The sequence below is a fragment of the Panthera uncia genome, chromosome D4, assembly GCF_023721935.1.
Source record: "Panthera uncia isolate 11264 chromosome D4, Puncia_PCG_1.0, whole genome shotgun sequence".
NCBI classification, from domain to species: Eukaryota; Metazoa; Chordata; class Mammalia; order Carnivora; family Felidae; genus Panthera; species Panthera uncia.
In genome coordinates this window covers 88,175,291-88,195,208 of record NC_064807.1, presented here as the reverse complement: position 1 = coordinate 88,195,208, position 19,918 = coordinate 88,175,291, and the positions used below count along the sequence as shown (strand labels likewise).

Below are 19,918 nucleotides of genomic sequence, written 5' to 3'. Positions count from 1 at the left end.
CCAACATGTACCTCTTACTATTAGTCTGCATGTCCACAGCGTGAGCTACTCAGAGGCAGGTAGGGACTCTGAGATTCTCTCTGGACGCATTCAGCCCCTGTACCTCTCACCCTGAGCAGGGGCTGTGTTGGGCCCCGGGGGCCGGAGTCAAAGGTCCAGTGAGGTCCCAGCCCTCCAGGAGCTCACAGCCCAGAGGGGGAGGTGGGTCAAAGCACAAGAGTGAATCCGTGTGAAAGGAAAGACCAACACTGTCGGGAAATGAAGCAGGGTGAGGGAGGGCGGCCAGGGGCCCCTGGGTGGGCGGGGGTCTCACAGGTTTCCAGGGTGGCTCTGATGCTGGGACCCAGAAGGACAAAAGGAGCCAGTCCCACACACATCTGCAAGCAGTGTGCTGCGGGGACGAGCAAAGCTGCACAGAGGGTTTGTCTGGAGAGGAGCAGAGTAGGAGCCAGTGTGGCCGGAGTGAGCTCGGGAGGGAGGAGGGCGGGCCCAGCCCCCAGCCTGGAGGATGGACTGTTGTCTGTGCTGGGGGACACATTCACCTTACTTGGACCACCTCACACTTTCTGTACCAGTCTCCCGGCTCGGCTCGGCTCAGCTGGGAGCCTCAGCCCCACGGTCACCCAGGAGGCCAGGGCTGCAGCCTCAGCTGAGGCTCGACTGGGGCAGGGTCTGCCTCCAAGACTGCGACCTTGCACATGCTCTTGGCAAGATTCATCTGGGCAACGGGTGTGGGCAGAGAGATATTCCAGAAGGAAGTGTCCTGTGGTCAGGATTGATTCAAGGCAGGGAGGCTGAAGATGAGGGTGATAATTGGGGCCTCTGTCTACTGTGTGCTCACATGCACTCTGTCCTCGCTGCCTAGGTCGCCTCCTGCATTGCCATCAGGTTCCTGGGGCTCTGCCTGGGACACTGGCTTGCCTGCACTTGGCTAGGGGAGCAGCGGTGGGAGATGCTCCTGGGGAAGGGGTTATATTCATTTTTTGTTGCCACTGTCACAAAGGAGCACAAGCTGGGTGGCTCAAAACAACAGAAATGTATTCTCTGTCAGTTCTGAAGGCCAGAAGTCCAGAATCAGCAGGACTTTGAGTCGGCAGTTCCGTGCTCTGTCTGAAAGCTCTGGGAGGGGATCCTTCCTACCTCTTCCAGCTTCTGGTGGCTGCAGCAAGCTGTAGTGTTCCTCGACCCAGGGATGCATTGCTCCGAACTCTGCGTCCATTTCACACGGCCTTCTCTGCGTGTCTGTGTCCGGTTATCCCCTGCTCGTGTAAGGACACCGGTCGTTTGATTAGGGCCCACCCAGATCCAGCGTGCCCTCGTCTTAACTTGATGACATAGGCGAAGACCCTCTTTCCAAGTAAGGTTTGCGCACAGGTGCTGGGTCAGGACTTCAGCCTAGCTTCTTGGAGACACAGTTCAACCCACAACAAGGGGCGTTGGAGTGGTTCTCCCTCCCCCTCCGAAGGTCAGGTACCCAGGTGCCCACGGGGATAGGGGGCACAGTTGGTGTCTGCGGAGGTCTGGGGGACTCTGCCCCCAGTTTGTGGGTGTGAGGGGAGCCTGAGGGTGTGCTGTCACCAACAGCAGGTGGCGCTGTGACCTCCTTACTGCCGCCCTCGCAGCGCTCGGAGGCTTGGAGTGGCGCTAGAGCAAAGATCTCACCTCTCAGTTGCGAGGAGACAACACTCAACTGTAAACACCAGAAGCACCGTCATTTCAGGGGTGACACGTGCCATCAAAATCAAACAAGGTGGGGCCACGGGATGGTGAGCCGGTGACACCTTGGACAGGAGGCCAGGGAACCTAGCAGGAGCAGGCCTTCCGAGGTCAAGAGTCTGCGTTTCCTCAAGTTGAGCCGGCCCTTCTCAGCCATTTTTCAAGGGCCCTGCAGCTATGATTACGCTCTGTGGTTTCTGGGCAGCTCCCCCGTTACCGTTACCGAAGGGCAGGGCGGCTGTGTCTGAGGAGCACGCAGAAGGCAGCCGTCTGGATGGGTAGGCTGTTGAGACTGAGGGGTCCCCGTCCCCAGAGACCCTTCCCAAAGGGTCCCCCCACTGCTCACCTGCTGGGGTTCTGCCCGGTCCTCATACAAACCGGAGAGGGCCATCTGGGGCTGAGGAACAGGGGCCCTGGACTCCCCACGGGCGAGTAGGCTCCTAGGGGCATCAGTGAAATGAAGCAAAGTGCCCAGGGTGGCCCGGCCCCAGAAGAGAGGCCATTTCTTACTGTGGCCCCCTGGGCACTTCTGGGTCCCACAAGGCTCAAGTCGCCAGCCCTCGACAGTGGGTCATTCGCTGATTTCTACGAGAGGTACCTACCCAAGGGCCTCTGAGCATCGTGCCTGGGCTTCACTCTGGGAGGATGAGACCGTAGAGAAGAAATACAGGAAAAGGGGTGTAGGACCGACCGCAGATCCTGGGAGAAGGCATTGGGACCCCGGGGACCTGCACACCAGCCATTGGACTGTGCTCTGCAGAATAACCCCCGGACCGTCCCACACTGCTGCCGGGTGGTATGGATGTGGCCTATAGCGCCACCCCCCCACACACACACACACACATCCCCCTCCCCCCGCCGCCCTGGCCCTGGCCTTGGCCTGCACTGTCTCATTATATCCACAAGATAGGTACCACTGCCATCTTCATTTACAGCAGGGGAAACTAAGGCACTGGAAGGTGAACGGGCTCCCCGACTAGGTAGTGGCAGGGCTGGTGGGGACGTGTCCCTGCGTGCAGACACGCCCGGGAGGGGCTGGGCGTAGGTGCTGGGACCAAATTCCTTGCAATTACAATAAGCTTCCGAAGTCTGGGCTGGGCAGGCCCCAAGGTGATGGTTAACAGTGGGAGTGGAGACATAAACAGAGTTAATGAGCCCCTTCCTCCTCCTCAGCCCCCACGCCCCCTCCCCTCGCTCTAATGAAGGCCTTGGGCTCTGGGCTCTGCATTTTCTCGGAGTTCTGGGTGTTTGATGCTCAGATTCTTCACTTAGGGTCACTGCCGGCTGTGTCTCCGTGGGGGCTGGGGAATGAGCTTAGGGAACCTGGATATCTCCCTCCAGGGCGGCCAAGCCAGGGTGAGGAGGTGGAAAAGAGAGGGCATCCCCCTAAAAATGACAAGCCCCAGAAGGAGGGAGAGTTCCCATGGTAACCTAGAGGGGTTGCTTGGCAACTACAGGCCCCCAAAATACTTGCCTGCAGGAAGGCTCAGGGCTGGGGCTTTCCAATGGCCTGTGTGTAGACGCTAGCAGTGGAGTCTGGTCCAGCCCGCCCCCGCCCAGCAGCCCCCACCCTGGATCCTTCCAGAGGGAAACCCTGGTCTGTTCCTCCCTCCCCGTAGCTCCACCCTGTATCAGGCCGGTCCCCTAGCAACAGAGGCTATTTCCTGGATACCTGAGTGACAGTTGATGGTGGCACAACGTCAGAAAATGTAGGGTCAGAGAGCACCGTAGATGGGGCCAGGCGCCAGCCAGAGTAAGGGGAGCTGGGCTTGGTGCCCTGTACTTTGTACCCACTGCAGCCACGAGTGACCTGGGCCTGGGGACAGGGTGGTGCAGCGGCAGGGAGGTGTGGCTGGGAGGGTGGGGTGGGTAGAGCCCCTGGAATAGGGAGCTGTGGTTCTGGTCTGAGCCAGCTGAGACTAGCTTTGTGACCTTGGCAGGTCCCATCTCACCAGCCTCAGTTTCCCCATCTGTGGCCCCTTCTTCCCCTGTGCCTGTGTGTTCACCATTCAGTGCACGAACACTGCCCTGTAAATCATGTCACCTACTGGGGCTTTGGGGGTGGGGCAGTGAGGGGCCTCTGGGCTTGCTCATCCGCTGGCCTGATTCCATCAGGGTGCTGGGGGGAGGCAGGCGGCCTCACGGTTAAGGCCATTGGCTTTGGAGATGGAACCTGTGTCTATATCCCAGCATAATGCTTGTTACTGAATGTCCTAGAATGGGCACCAAACCCCTTGCTTTTCCTCCAGCTGTGAGCAAGATATGGGAATGGAAGGAAGTCTGGCCCTGCGGGCTGTTAGGGGCTGCTTTCCCTCGTGGGTGCTGACCCTGTACCTATCAGTGAGCGCACTGGCCGGGGCTGTGTCCACCTGGGAGGGCGCAAAGCCCCGGAGCCCCTGCCATGCCTTGGGATGGAGGAGAGAGGGCCTCGGAGGGCCAGACTGCCCTGGGGTGGGTCGTAGATTTTGGAGCCGGGAAGATCGTGAAGCCCAGGTGCCCCCTGGGGAGGGCGGTGATGGGTGGTCTCGTTGGTGAGGGGTCCCGGGTGCCCTCAGGGAGCCTGGATTCCAGTCTGACCTTGACCATTCAACTCATTCTGTGACCTTCGACTATAATCCCACCCTCTGAGCCTCCCTGGCCTCCCAAAGGGGAGGGGGCGTGCCCACCTCTGGCGTTGGGAGGAGGCGTGGTGGCCTCCTCTGCCCAGTGCCGGGCACGCACGTTCGGCGCGGGGGCGGGGGCGGCGGCTCCCGTGGCTCCCGCGCCTCTGCCGGCTGTGCCCCGCCGCCCCTCACTCGTGCGCGGCGGGAGGAGGGGGCGGGGCGAGGGCGGCGCAGACAATGGCCCGGGCCCGGGTGGCGACGACGGTGCCCGGAGCGGGGCGGGACGCTGCGAGCCGGGCGCCCGGCGACCGCGGGCGGCGCGCTCCAGCCCTCGGCCCCAGGCGGGGTGCGGCCCCTGCCCGCGTTCATGCTGGTGGTCCCGCCGAGCGTGCGGGCGGACGAGGTGAGCCCCAGCCCCGCGGGCTGCCGGGGGAGGAGGGGCAGGGGCCGCAGGGTGGCGGGAGCCCAGAGGCCGGAGCGCTGCCCCGCCCCCACGATTGAGGCGGGCGCGCTCCACCTCGGGTTCTCCCCCCCTTTTCTAGGTTGGGATCCGGAGTGGGCTCCCTTGGGGAAGACCCCGCCTGAGGTTCCAAGTGTGCCCACCTGCCCTGTGGGTCCGCGCTGGGGTAGGGAGGGCGTGGCCCGGGCCAGTGAGGGGCTGAGTCCAGAAACCTGCCCCGCCCCCCCCCGCCCCTCCCTTCTTGAGATCTGGGCGAGCGGGCGCAGGCCTTCCTTCCAGGAGCTCCTTTCCCTGTAACCGTGCGGGTCAAAACTGGGCGGGGGAGCGTGTGTGGGGAGGACCGGAGTGTGCGGGCCCTGGGGGCTGCCGCCACCCGAACTGAATCTCTCTGCCTGATTCTTGCCGCAGCCACTGCGGCTGGGCCGAGGCGGGAGCATAAGGAGCCCAGCCCTGGTTATCTCTGTCCGCTGCTCTCAGCACGCGAGGTTAAGTCTGTCTGGAGGTCAACGGGGAGAGAGAAGTCTGGGAAGGCCGGGTGGGAGCCCTGGCTGGGGCTTGCTGGACACCCCGGCAGGTACTTTCCTTGACTCCTCTGTGCCTTGGCTGCCTCACCCGTGGATGTCAAGGTGTGTGAATGTGCCTGGGGAAGCAGGTACTGGCACCAGTAAGCCCTCCGCAGGTGACAGGAAAGGTCTCTTCCAAGGAAGGCAGATGGCGTGGGGGCCAGAGAAGTTGAGTAGATTGCCCAGGCCAGAGGGTGAGCCCCACCTGGATCGCCTTCCTCCCTGAGGCCAGAGTTCTAGGTCCCCGCCCCCCCCCCGCGGGGTGTGCTGACCAGGAAGCTGCCCAGGGGTGCCCTTTGGCCCTCTAGTTGATAAGGTTGAAAAGGGTGAGGCAGTCCGCCTGGCCTGAGGCCCTGGGCGGCCCGAGAGGTGACAGCTGTGGGCTCCCCAGACAGGGGAGCAGAAAGGTAGGCAGGCAGTGCCCCGTGTGGACAGGCTGAGCTGCCCCCGCCTGCCCCCCTCCCTGCAGCAGGGGACAGTGGTTCTCCACTATGTCAAGGAATCTTCTTCGCAGCCACGTGGGGCCGGGAGACCCTTGTGCAGCACACAGGGCTCCTTCCCTTCTCCCCAAGCCAGAAGCAGGCGCGGGGTGGCCCCCGAGGGCGCACGCTCAGGGTCTGGGACGCCGGTGACGCCGGTGGCCGTCACTGTCTGGCAGATGCGCGGGGGGGGGGGGGGGGGCTGGAGGTACCTCCGGGGCTTCTGGGGTTGACCGTGCGGTCCTGCACCTGCGCATGGGAGCGTGGGTGCACGTGACTTGGGAGGAGCCCCATGCCTTTGGGTGCCGGCACATTTGAGTGCATCTGTATCCACGTGCCTCATCGTGTGCCCCCGGTGTGCACGACCATCCCAGCGGTGGCTGAGTGAGCACGTGTGTGAGGGGGCTCGTGTGGAAACACGGCTGGTTACAGGGGTGCGTGTGCGGCACGAGTTCACGCGTGTGTTTGTGCATCCGCGCGCGCGCGTGTGTTTGCATCTTGCATTTTCAAGGCGCCAGCCCCCCCGGGTCTTGACCACAAGGAACCCCGAGTGTTCCTACCCCCTCAACTTCTCAGTGTCGGTTTCTCACGGTTTTTGTTTGTTTGTTTTTTTAAGTTTATTTTGAGAGACAGAGAGGAACAGGGGAGAGAATCCCAAGCAGGCTCGGTGCTGCCAGCACAGAGCCCGATACAGGGCTCGGTCTCACCAACTTTGAGACCATGACCTGAGCTGAAATCAAGAGTCGGACGCTTAACCGACTGAGCCACCAGGCGCCCCACGTGCCTCATCTGTGAAAGGGGTTAATAAATGTACAAAAGCTTACAAGGCTGGGTGGCTTTAAAGTACTCAGCCCTGTGCCCGGCACACAGAGCCGTTCTGTTGCCTGCTGGCGGCCGGAGATCTGCACCGCTCTTGGCGGGTGCCCGGCAGGGGGGGTCCACCCGGTGCCTTGCAGAGCTCAGCACATATCCCATGTACGAGCAGGTGGAGGCAGGGAGGAGAGGCCCTGGAACCTCGCCAAGGAGGAGAAACCAAGGAAGGAGCCAAGTCCTGGGACTGGCAGAGGGACCGTGGGTGGCAGGAGGAGGCTGGGACACAGGCTGTGTCTCCGAAGCTGTCAGCCCCAAGGCCCTGGGAACCCAAGGCATTGCCCCCATCCTCTCCTGTTCCCTCCACACCTGGGGAAACTTCCTTGCCGAAAGACTGTGGGAAAGGCACCAGCCCCCCCCACCTCCCGGCAGCCAGCTGGAGCCCCGGGTCCCTTCCAGAGGCTAGGGCAGCTCAGGGGGCCCCCCTCTGAAAGGGTAGCCCTGCTTCCCAGGCCCTGGGCCCCCGCATGCAGACAGCAGGCGGGTGGCGGCACCGGGCACACAGTGTCCCTGGCACGGCGGGCACCCTCCTCACCACAACGGCCCGTTTGTCCCAACTCCCCTGGCCCTGAAGCCCCAAGTGACCAGGCCCTGCCGGGCACAGCGGCCTGACTGTGGGCTCCGCTCCCCCCACCCACCCAACCTTTAGCAAGCCCCGCCTGTCCTTCAGGGAGAGGCTCCTTAGCGCAGGCCAAACCTCTACTTACCCGATCAGCGGAGACCCATTCCCCAGGAATTGCGGAAGGAGAAAAAAAACCCAGGTTGAACCAGAGCTGAGCCGACTGCCTGCCTCCCCGGCCTGACACCCCACGGCAGGCTGGCTTCTGGGAACCTCCTGGCTCCTGCTTCCCAGAAAGCCTGGCTCGCCTCCAGCCTCGCTCTCCGGAAGGCGCTGTCATGGCAGGCTGGCAGAGAGGGCCTTGCCCTTCCTGTGCTCTTTGACATCCCTCGGGCTCCTCTCCAGCTCTGCTGGCTCCTCCAGGAAGCTTTTCTGGCGGTCTCCCCACGAGGAACCCTCTGGCCCCGAACCCTGAAGATTTTTCGAGTCCAGGAACTTGAGACTGGAGAGACTGGGTGGACCATCCAGGCGTTTGTTGAGAGCCCACCGTGTGCCTGGAGCTGCCCTAGGCATCGGTACGTCAGGGGGAACAGAGTCCCTGCCCTTCCCAGGGCTTACGCCCCTTCCAGTGTTAAAAAGAGGGAAGGGCTGAAAACACGTGGGACGCCCAGGGGTGGCGTGTGCATACGTGAGTGGCATGGCCACCCACCTACCTGTTGGCAGTTACGAGAAAGAACCACGGCCCAGGCGTCCTTCTGGGCACTTGGGTATGAAGAGCTGGGAGCCCGGGGGCCGGGTGGGAGAGGGGGTATGAAGCCACCCCACAGTGGATGAATTGTTCTGTGAGTCTTCCCCCACAGGGTACTTCCTGGCTCCCCCACCCTATCGAAGGCTGCGGCAACGCTCCACCCCTCTTAACCCTCTTCTGGTTTTGCTTCTCCAGCACACCCACCCCCCAACGCCGTAGTTTACTTCTCGTACCCCCGACCAGAAGGTGACTTTGACCCGTTTGGTTCCCTCGTGTGTTTTTGGCACTTGCACATGGCCTGGTCCCTCCCTGGCAGGTGCCCTGTAGACTCCCCAGGGCGGGTCTGCGATGATGTCCTCGAAACTACTGCTGGTCCTCGGGGACGTGGGGTGGAGTGAACTTGTTTGGAGATTTTTACGGCAGCTGGACTCTGCTAGGAGGACTTTCTGTGGCATCTTATGAAGTATCAGTTGTCCCTGACTTGGCACGTCCCGGGCCACCTTGGGGTAATGTTTTTTTGACCGCGGGGCCTATGCCAGGCCCTCTTCCCAAGTGCCCCCATCCGTTGGAGACAGAAGCCGTCTCCTTGTGTAGGGCCGGACAAGTCTCAGCAAGTGACAGGCTGCGGGTTTGAACCTGGATTCCGTCTACCCAGGGCCCCCAGCTCGTAGCTGCCACTCTGATCCTTAAAGTTAGACGTTGGGCTCGTTGGCAAGACGGGCACAAGGAGCAGGCCCAGAGGGGCAGGGGGCTGTGTCCTCGGCTGCCGTGAGAGGGGGTCTTGTGGTCCCCTTGGCGGGGCTGGAGCCTGCCAGGCACGAAGCCAGCAGCAGCAGCTGGGGCAGGGCCCGGATTCTCGGATCCTCAGCTTCTTGGCAACCTGGGTGACTCAGTGGGCCGGTATAAAGGGCCGGCAGGCAGGCAGGCAGCCAGCACAGGGGAGTCCTGGGCGGGTGAGTCAGCAGCTGGAGAGGTCCACCGACCTACCTCCCTACCGCCGGTTACTGTTCTGCGTGGGGCGGGGCTGAGCCTCGGCTGCCAAAGTAACGAGCCCCTCCTCGCCTTTCTGCCTCCCAGCTCTGCCCCACCGTGGCAGGGGGTCCCCAGGTCTCCCCAGCCTGGAGCAGAGGAAAGGGCTGCCCCATTTGCGTCCACGGCCTTCCTCTGGCCCCTCTCAGCCTTTCTATAAAGGAGGGGGGTCCTCTGCTCACAGAAGGGCACCAGGAGAATAGTATCAGCCTCAAAGCCAGACTGCCGTGTGACTTTGAATCTGATGGGTCTCCAAGCTTCTGTCCCCGAGCCCACCTGTAAATCTGCTTCACATATGGGGACATGTCATATCCACAGCGGCACATCAGTGAATGGTAGAAACATCTAGGGCGGCGGGTCATTGAGTCCAGCTTATACACTGGGCTGGGGGGCAGAGGGGCGGGGGAAATTGAAGTCAGGATCCCGAGCTGGGCCTCATACAGGGAACAGACCACCCACCTGCTGACAGGGACCCGGCGGCCCCACGTGTGGTCTTTGACCCGGCCCAGAGTGGAGGCGATTGAGCTGCCTTGGGGGCCAGACAGGCCAGGGTATGTACCTGGCCTTGGTAGTGACCCACTGTGCATCCTTGGGCAAGTTGTTTGCCCTCTCTGGGCCTTGATCTTAGTTTTACGGCAGAGATGATCACTGCGGCTGCGTCTGTTTCACAGATGCTGCGTGGAAAAGTCCTTTGTCCCCAGAGAGGAGTGAGGAGGGACAAAGGCGGAGCCGGGCTGGGCCCTGGGTGCCCAGGAGGCATCAGAAGCCGCTCCGGCCTCCAAGGCTTCTAAGTGCAGGCAAGCTTTTGCCTTTGGCTGCAGGGCGGCAGCGTTTGCAGTGTCCCGGGCCAGGGGCCTCTCTCAGAGCTGAAGAGGGAGGGGAAGCCAGAGGAGATGCACCCTGGTTCTGAGCCCTGTTCCTGGCTCCGAAGGCTGGTCCCTCACACGCAAGGCTGCAGCGTCACCTGACCTAGCAGTCTGGCAATGGCTCTGACCTAGCAATTTGGCAGTGACCGTGTGATGATGGGGCTGCAGGTTCCCGGAGATGAGGGGGAGGGGAACTGGGCTGTCCCGCGCCCCCAGCAGGACCCCGAGTCGGGTCAGGAGGCTGCCGAAAGAGGAGCCAAAGCCAGCCAGGCCTCTCCTATCTGCTTCCCGGACAGGATGTTGTGCCGAGTAAACAGCTTCGAGAAGAGTCACGGCTCGCTCGGGCTCTGAGTCACAGCTCCTAGCGACAGCCACACATGTTTATAAACAATGTGCTTTGCACCCACCAGGGCCCGCCCCCCAGGAGCCCGCAAAGCGTGAGAGGAACCCCCCCAGATGTGGGATGTAGCAGGGGCCCACCCAGGAGTCCCTCCCCTGCCAAAGGGCTTAGGTCTGGGTGGCGGGGAGCTTTGGCGCGTCTGTGCACGCATGTGTGCTCGGGAGTGGGGTTTTGCTGCGTCTGGGCTTGTGTGTGGCCGGCCAGGTGCGTCAACCCAGAGCCATCTGGTGTGGTGGGCAGAGCACAGGACTGTTGGCAGGTCACGTGACCTCGGGTCCTGGGCGAAGCATCTCAGGGCTGGCGTGAGTGTCCCCGGGGGCCGAGTTCACGCAGAGCTCCGTGCACAGTGGGCGTGCATAGGAAATGCTTGTGTGCGTGCGCCTCAGTCCCCAGGAGGCCCAGCCCCCGAAGGTGGCAAAGGCGTGGGGGTGCAGGTGAAGTGCCCCTAACTGTCCCCAGCCCCCAGAGCCCTGGCCCTCCGCAGCCGGTCTTTCGTCCCAGGCGGTGACAGTGATATGGCGCACCGTGTGGTGACACCAGACTGGCAGGGAACAAAGGCGCCTCTGCTCTCCCCCTCCCGGGTGGGAGGAGGGGTGGATGCGCCCTGCCCCTCCCCTCCCCTGCCCCGCCTTCCCGGGGCTCCCGTTTTTTTCTTGCCTGCAGCTGGTCTCCCCAGCCTGGGCCTTCCCGGTGAGCACTGTCCTGGCGGCCTGGCTCCAAAGGCAGTAGCCCAAGATGTCCGGGGGGGGGCGTCGCTGGAGAAGATCACGGGGACCCTTGCGTGACACTGAGGAACTACGGAAGGGAGACGTGGTGGCTTGCAAGGGGCCTGGTACCTGGGAAGGGCTCGGTAAATGCTCCTGGAATCAGAGGCATTGACACACAGATGCACCTAAGGGGCAGCCTGTACCCCCGTGGTTCCCACTACCCACCCCCACTTCCTCCAAGGGCCTCTTGAAGCTCTCCCCCGCCCCCAAACACGTTCGCCCAGTCGGAAGCACTTTCCCTTCCACTGACTCCTTCCACAGCACCGGGATGAGGAGGCCAGGTCTCGGGAAAGGCACTCCCCACCCCCTCAGTTCAGCTAAGGCCCCCAAAGGCTCAGGAGAGCTCGCCGGGATGCATGGAGGACAGCCAGGCTGCATCAGGCAACGCCCGAGGTCCCACAGCCAGGCAGCACGGGGGGCTGAGCGGCCGAGGTTCTGAACAGCCTGCGCACCCCAGGGCTGTCTGCCCCCTGGAGCTCTACTGACTCCCGGGGGGCCTGGCGCCTCCACCAGCGCTCCGGGCCTCTTTGCTGCTTGTAGACAGCAGACGTTCCTGGGTCACCCACTGGGATCCAGTTCCGGGGCCCATGCTAGCACCGGACAGACCCCAGATTGCCATTTGGAGCTGGCCCTCAGAGATGGGAGCCAGGCAACGGCACCCGCCAACATCCCTTGGGTGTTTATTACGAGCCCGGCACGGGAGCAGGCTTACGACTGTGGGAGAGGATCAGAATGCACATACCTTGGGTGCCGGCCACCAGCAGGCCCCTGCTGAGGTCTTGCCAAATCCTCAGATGAGGAAACTGAGGCAGTAAGTGACGCTAAGTCACTGGCCCAGGGTCTCAGCGCTGGCTGATTCAGAGCCCCGTCGCCTGTGCCGTTTCTCAAAGGTCACGGTGGGCACGAGGGTGGCACGGGAGGCAGGTTCCACCTGGGACTTCCAGCTCTGTTTCTCCGATGCCCGCCCAGCCCCCCACCCCTGGATGCCCACCTCCCCAGGGATTCCTATTTTTTTTTAATGTTTATTATTTTTGAGAGAGAGAGACAGAGCGCAAGCAGGGGAGGGGCAGAGAGAAGAGGGGAGACACAGAATCGGAAGCAGGCTCCAGGCTCTGAGCTGTCAGCACGGAGCCCGACGTGAGGCTCATACTCACCAACCGTGAGATCATGACCCGAGCCGAAGCGGGACACGTTAACGACTGAGCCACCCAGGCGGCCCGACGGATTCCTAACTTGTGCTCACAGGGATTCTTTTGCGCCTGAAAGAAATTTTCCTCTGGAGCCCAGCAATGAGAATTCGAGGCCAAGAGGTGCAAGGGGGGCAGGGGTTGGGAGGGTTCAAGTGTGAAAACCTCTGTGTCTGCCCCTCCCACCCCCACATCCATGACAGATCAGGAAACTGAGGCTCAAAGGGAAGAGGAACATGCAGGTCCCACAGGGAGGCAGTGCTAGGCGGGGACAGGAACCAGGTCTCAGCCCCTGGGCTTCGAGCAGCCTGCTCAGCCGGGTCCCCTGCGCCCCACAAAACCACCGGAAGAGGATGTGAAACTCAGGCAGAGTGAGTGCTGGTGTGGCTCTGTGTCAGGGCAGCATACTGGGCCCCCGCCACCCCACCACAGCCAAGGGACCCGATGTGCGTGCAGACCGGCTCCAGAGCCCCTGCGCCGCCCTCTCTGCTCCCAGCCCCTGTCAGCCCCCTTGCAGCCAGGGGCAGGACGTCCATCCGGCCAGGGGCCTGCAGGGTAAGGAAGCAGCACCGCCTCTCAACCTCTCTCTTTGCCCTGGGACCTCTGGGCTTGGGGATCTGGGCTCTGAGCACTGATGGAAGGAGCATCTGTGGACTCTGCAGAGCTTCAGACAGACACAAGTCCTGAATTCTCCCTGTGAGATTTCGGGCAAGCCCCTGCTCCCCCCGGGCCTCGGTTTTCCCATTCGTCAAATGGGTGTATTGGACTCGTTCAGTGCTTTCCGACGTCTGGTTTGCAGCAAAATGAGAAAAGTGGGCACAGGGTTGTGCGCTTTTCTTAAAGCCAAATGCACTCGTTTAACAACTGCCCTCTTTTCTGATGGTGTCTCCTAGTTATTTTTGGTGGCATCTTTTTTGGAACGATGGTATTTTTTTTTTTTTTTTCTACGCTACTTGGCAAAGTAAATACTTGTCAACCCTCGGTTCGTCTTGCAGTTTAAAATGAAGTCTTGTAGGGAGCGCCTGGGTGGTTCAGTTGGTTGAGCGACTGACTTCGGTTCAGGTCATGATCTCGTGGTTCCTGAGTTCGAGCCCCGGCGCGTCGGGCTCTGTGCTGACAGCTTGGAGCCTGTTTCGGATTCTGTCTCCCTCTCTCTCTGCCCCCACCCCGCTCACGCTGTCTCTCTTTTTCTCTTTCAAAAATAAATAAACATTAAAGTGAAGTCTTGTATCTGGGGGCCACAGCCGAGGAGCTTGAGGGCAGGGTGCAGGGAAGCTTCAGGAATGAGGCGGTGGCTTTGAGTAAGTGAGGATGTCCTGTGCTCCCTCCAACGCCGCCTGGCCAGGCTCACACCTGCCTGGTGGCCCCGCTGGCTGAGCCCTGTTTTGATCTCGGTGACTTATACCTGCCACTGTTGTAACTCTGGGGAATGGGGATAGGGCCTTGGGGTGGTTTTTGGAGGGGACGGCGGGGCCCAGCCAGGAGGGGCCGATCTGGCTGGAGCTGCTCACACAGCCTTGGCTGGCCCACGGCCTGGGACAAGCGGGAATTCCTGGCCCTGCCCATCATGGGAGCAGGTATGACAGCCACGCAGGTGACACCAGGCCTAGGCACTCGGGTGCTGGACTCCACCGGGGCAGCCAGGCATCCAGGCAGACTGGCAGAGGGCCTCCTTGGGAGCCCAGCCCCTGCCTGGCTCCTGTGCCGCCATGGCCCGGGAAGCCAGGCCCACTGCGCCCAGGGTGCGGAAGGGCTGGGTGTTCTTTGCCTGTGTCTCTGTGGTGACTGCCAGGCGCTGGGCCATCGCCCGCCGCGCCACGCTCCGAAGCCCCGCACCTTGGCCAGCATCTGTGCCAGCACCAGCCACCGAGGTGAGTCTCTGGGGCAACCGGGGCCACTGCCGGGAGGCCGGGTGGGTCACGGCCAGGGCCCGCCGCCCCTCCCTCAGAACTGGTTGAAGGAGTCTGGCCGGAAGCCAGCGGGCGTCGCCATCCGTGTCTGAGAGGAGGGGGCGCACTCGGCAGTGGCCGTGTGCGCCCCCCCCCCCCCCCGCCCCGGGCCGGCCTGTCCCGCCCCCTGCCTGGGCGGCCGCTGCCGGGGAGCTGTGGCGTCCAGCGTCTCCTGTTCCTGTCGTGCTTCTCAGATTACCAAGGGCTCCTGGGCATTGTTTTATCATCCGCTCTCCTGAGAGCCCGGTGGTGGCGTTATTATTATCACCCCATCCTACTGATGGAGAAACTGAGGCCGGGAAGGTGCAGAGCAGGGACGAGCACAACTCTAGGCTCCAGATCTCAAGAGAGAGTCTCCCAAACCTACGGGGCTCCCCCTCGGCCGTGTGTGCGCGGGCTCTGCGAGGGTCAGGACCCGGCCTCCGACTCCGTTTCCTTTCCCAGGGCTCCCCTCTCCGTGATTCTCTGTGTTTCGGCCTCCCCTGCGGTCTCCGTGTGCATTTCCATCTACTTGTGTCTCTTTCTGCCTCTTCCTCCTTCCTCCCTTCACCTCCAGCCGTCGCAGGGTGGCTGGGTGGCCTTCAGAAGTGTCAGGGGTCAGCGACCCCTGGGGTGGTGGGCCCCAAACTCTCCAGGAGTGGGGGACCGTTATCAGAGTGGCCCCTGGCTCCCACCGGTGTGGGTGCTGTTTATCAGGGTGAGCCGGCTGCCCTGTGCTCCTCTGAGTGACCTCCCCCCGACACCCTGGGAGTCAGTGTCAGGGGCGGTGAGAGCCCACTTCCTGGGGAGGCCGGGGAGGCCCCACAGCAAGCTCCAGGCTGGTCTGGAACCCTCGGCCTGCCCCTCCTGGGCCGTTTCCGTGGCTCCAGGCGATGATGTATTTTGTTCTAGTTGCCCCGGGACAGTAACGCCCTGTGAGGTCAGAGATTGGGGGTGACAGTGATATCATACCCCTCCGCCCAGGATGGTCTCCGGGAGGTTTGGATGCTTCATTTTCCGCCTCCTGACCAACCCGGAGCTCAGCCTCCAGCCTGTGGGAAGCCCCCTCCCCCTGAGGAGGAGGAGGAGGACTTGGAGGACGAGAAGGAGGCCCCTGGAGGTTCCCAGGAACCCAGTGACGGAGGAGGTGGGGCTAAGCCTACACTCTTAGCCCAGGTGCATCACCTCCTGCCAAGGTGCGTGCTCACCCGCCCACAGAGGGCCGACCTGGGAGCCAGGCAGGCCAGGAATGGTGACGTTGATGTCGGGAAATGACCCAGGAGCCTGGCCAGGCTACACCCTCTTCGTGTCCTCCTCAGGCTCTAAATATAGACCGCAAAACACGGGTGGTCACCTGCTCAGAAAGAGGTGAAAGGTCCTTTTCCACTGAGGGCCGGCCCAAGTCTGGGTACCTGGCTGCTATTTCTCACTAGGCCACCAGCGCCCTCTGTGGCCTTGGCTGAGCCCACGTTGGAGGCGGTGACGGGCAAGGCCTGCGTGGCCGCCTGGACGTGGCCTGGAGCCCAATTCTCGTGCCGAGACCTCCCCAGAGCAGCAGCTAGGCCCCAACCCCGTTCCCCGAGACCCTGTGCAGAGGCAGGGCCGGGTCTCGATTTGAACGACCACCGGAGCAGCACTGATTAATCCCCTTCCGTGTACAGGGAGGGCAAGGGGTGGGCAGTGGGTAGGAAGCAGGGCCAGGCGGCCGGCAGGGGATGGCTTGAGGCGCCGGGGACCGTAGTGGTCCTGTGTGAGCCTGGCTTGCCCCGAGGGCAGCGGGGGCACTTTTGAAGGGTCAAGACCAGCGGAAGGAAAAAGTGCCCCAGAGATTTGGCCTCTGGACCCCTCTCCCTTCAACTGGGGGCGGCTGGCTGTCCAGGGGTTCTCCAAGCCAGGGAGCGATGGAAGGCCCGGTGGGGTCTGTGGCAAACCTACAAGCACAGGGCCTGCCCAAAGGGGACAGCTGCCCACCAGCCCCCACCCAGCCTCCGGTCGCCCAGGAACACAGACCCCATGCGGCCAGATTGTCTGAAGTTACGGGAGAAGCCAGAACTGCGGATTTTCATATGAAATCACCTGACCTTTTACTGTTGGCTCAAAAATGTAAAAATACTTTGCAAGCCAAACAAAACACACGTGTGGGCCGATGTGGCCTGCCTCCAGCCCCTGACTGCCAGTTCTCTGCCTGTCTTGTAAGCTTCCTCTGCGGGGAGCATCCTGGCGGTGGAAAGGTCTGAACAGCATACGGTTGTTCTCGGAGCTGCTTGTGACCCCCGGGGAAGGGCAGGTGCACTCCCCAGGGAAAGGTTGGGAAGCTGGGACTGCAGGAGGTGGGGTGAGCTGTGAGCGGGATGAAAGGAGGGCCCCGATTCTAACAACCCCCCCCCGCCCCCGCTTTCTACAGTGCTCTGTTTCTCCCAGCAGACCCTCCAAGGGCAGGGGTTATAACCTTGGTCTTTACCCACCCAAGGTCACTGGGCTGCCATGAGCCCCATGTGCACAGTATGACTTGGTTTCCCAGCCGCCCACTGCCGTGGCCCCCAAAGTGAGGCCCCCAGCCTCTTTTGATGTTAAGGACGCTGGGAGCGCCTGTGGGCCTGGGGCGAGTGATAGATAAACATGGAAGACGGCGGGGCTGGCCATGTGTCACTGCCATGACCTGGGGTCTGAAGACTGTTGCCCTCCCTTGATGGCTGCTGAGAGCCTAGGCGCATGCATTGAGGGTGAGTCTCAAACTCTGTCCTTTTTCTTTTTAACTTTTACGATGGCAGATGCCAAACAGACACAAAAATGGAGAAAGTGCATAGACGCATCCCAGTGCGGGGACTCTCTTGTTTCCGCTCACCACCCCCGTGTCCTACCGTCCCCCGCAGCGGACAAGGCTTGTGCAAGTCCCGGGCACGTCGTTCTATCCGTAAAAATCCCAGCGTGTTACTCTAATAGCAACTGCAATACCGTGATCGCACCCAGAAAATGATACGGAATATCATCAAGTATCCAACAGGGTTCACATAATCTCAGTGGTCCCTTAGGTTTTGTTTTGTTTTTTTTTTTATAATAGTTGCCCTACTAAACAAAACCCACATGTTGCATTTGGAGATGTCTCTCACCTTTCTTTTAATCTGTGGTTTTCCCGTTACTTTTTCCCCCTGAAATGCATTTGTTGAAGAAACTGGGTGGTTCGTCCCGTCGAGATTCCCACAGTCTGGAGTCTGTGGATCGCATCCTCAAGGGTTGTGTTTAACGTGGTCCCCTGTCCCCTGTAATTCCCCAAAACGCTAGTTACACACACAAGCCTGGTTGGATGAGTGTTTAGTTTTTGCCAGGAACACTTTGTGGATGGCTCTGTTCTTCTATCAGGCAGCACCTCCCCGCTTTGGGGCTGCCCCTGCCCTGGTAAGGTCCCCGCTTTGGGGCGGGATTAGGAAGGGAGGCGCGTTGGGGCTCAGGAGAGGGTCTTGCATGCGGGAGGTGCGCCGTGACTCGCGGCCCCCGTCACTGACCGTGTGGGGCAGGCAGAGTCTCTGGCCCGTTTGACTCGGGGGCACCAAGCACCTCTGTGAGGTGCTTCACCTGTGCTGTCTCATTAGTTATGCCCCCTTTGCAGGGGAGAAAGCTGCGTTGGAGGGGAGGTGATTTGCCCACAGGTAAAGGAGTCACTTAGGAAGAGAAAAGTGGAGCTGGGCTTCAAACCCAGGTTATTTCAGCGTCTGAACCTGCCCTCTGTGCTACACCAGCACCCTGGGAGCTAAGGTGTGTGTGCACGTGCCTGTGTTCACACTCATGTGCGTACAGCTGGAACAGTGGGCAGGTTGGCCAGGACCCCCGAGGGGAGCCCCAAAGTGGGGGTGAACAAGGCAGGGAAGGGGACTTTGTAAAAACAGACAGATGCGAACCAGAGAGATTGGTCGAGTGAAGCGCACCCCCCCCCCGCGCCCCGCCCTACAGCCGTGCTGGGGGCAGGTGGTATCGGGATGGAATCCCCCCCCCGCCACCTCTCCAACCTACCTGGGCCCCAACCCCAGCACCTGGACCTTCAAGGTTGGAGACGTGCTGGGAGCAGGTGGAATCCCCCCACCCCCTTGAGTCACTTGACCTGCACGGGCCCCTTTCCAGCTGTAAAATGGGCTTGAGCTTGATTTCCAGGCCCCTCCCTGGGAGAAGGAGATAAAGAGAGCAGAGAGATAAGTGAGGGCAGGCTCCTGCTGGATTAGCCCGGAATTCCCAGCAGCGCCTCGAGAGCGTGGCCCCAGGGGAAGGAGTGGGAAGAGGAGTTGCTAGTCAGAGGGCAGGGGCCAGTGAGCAGGTCACCCTTCTGTTGCTCTTTGAGGCCCTCCTTCCTCTAAATGCGCACCACCCACCTCTCGCCCTCCCTGGTGGCAGAGCCCAGAAGCTTCCTAAACAGCCTCCTAGGGATCTCCACCCCAAACTAAATCTACCCATCTTGCTTTATTTATTTTTAACTTAAAAAAAAATTTAAATTTATTGAGGGGGGGAGGGGCAAGGGGGGGCGGAGAGACTCTAGCAGACTCTGCTCAATCAGTGCACAGAGCCCGATGTGGGGCTCCAACTCACGAAACCGTGAGATCAGAACCTGGGCTGAAAGTTAGAGTCGGGCACTTAACCGAATGAGTCACCCAGGAGCCCCTAGGTTTTTTAAAATGTATGTTTGTTTGTTTATTTCTGAGAGAGGGAGACAGAGAATCCCAAGCAGGCTTCTTGCTGTCAGCACAGAGCCAGATGCGGGTCTCAAACCCACGAGCCATGAGATCATGACCTGAGCTGAAATAGAGAGTCGGATGCCTAACCGACTCAGCCACCCAAGTGCCCTAGTTCGGCACAGCTGTAATCGACGTTTCCATAAATAAGCTTGTATTGACAGAGACCCACGTCCCTCCCCCTGATTGCTTCCTTCGGGTGAATTCCTACCAGTGCATCATTGAATCAAAGGGCATGAGCATTTTTTTTTTTTTTTAATACCCTTCATAGAAACTGCCGGATGGCTTTCTACCAGTCCTTGTCGAGGCCTTGCTTCAGGGCTGGACGGTGTTCAAGCTGCCGTGTGGGTGGGGCATGCCGGGGGCCCCACTATCCATGGATAGCTGAGGCTTGGCACACAGTGGGTACACACGATACGCTTACGGAATGTGCAGTCTGGCCTTCCCTCTCCTCTTACAAACAGAGAAAGCGAGGCCCGGCGATGGGAGACCGGTTCTGGGGAGGTCGGTAGCATTGCCAGGGCTGACAGGTGATAGTGCAGCAAAGGCCCCCGCAAGGACAGGGCTTGTCCCCACACACCACACACACACACACAGCACTGAGGACTTTACGCGCACGGGTGTACCGAAGGCACAGTTACCATTCCAGGACTCAGAGCACAGAGCCAGGCGCAGGCAGCGGCTGAGGGCTGTGCATGACTTCCCCGCTGCGATCCTTCCCGAAACAGAAACAGGCTCAGAGAGGTTTAGCAATTTGTCCGAGGCCACAGAGCTAGGCTTAACTGGAATTCGTGGGAGGCAGGTCTGACACCAGGGCCTCTGGACCACGTCTCAACGCCCACACAACGCTGGCACTGCACCAGCGCACGCACCCACGCAGGGCGCCTCACCGCGGGCCCACGGCACGCACAGCACGTGCACTCCGGGCCACGCTTAGGGCAGTCTCGCGAGGACGCGCGCGCGCACACACACACACGCACACACACACACACACACACACACACACACACACACACACGCCCCCG

General features: G+C 61.3%; 1 protein-coding gene across 3 annotated transcripts in view; it reads left to right on the top strand.

Annotated features, from left to right (window-relative positions):
* The first annotated feature begins 4,545 nt into the window (after positions 1-4,545).
* The window catches only part of RALGDS (ral guanine nucleotide dissociation stimulator), a 46,509-nt gene continuing 31,136 nt past the window's right edge, over positions 4,546-19,918 (top strand). The window contains exon 1 of one of the 3 annotated variants that reach the window (XM_049630704.1): positions 4,546-4,722. In XM_049630704.1, coding sequence (XP_049486661.1) covers positions 4,687-4,722 — 36 coding nt within the window. In that variant the 5' untranslated portion in view covers positions 4,546-4,686. The other 2 variants (XM_049630696.1, XM_049630718.1) reach the window with 2 other exon arrangements.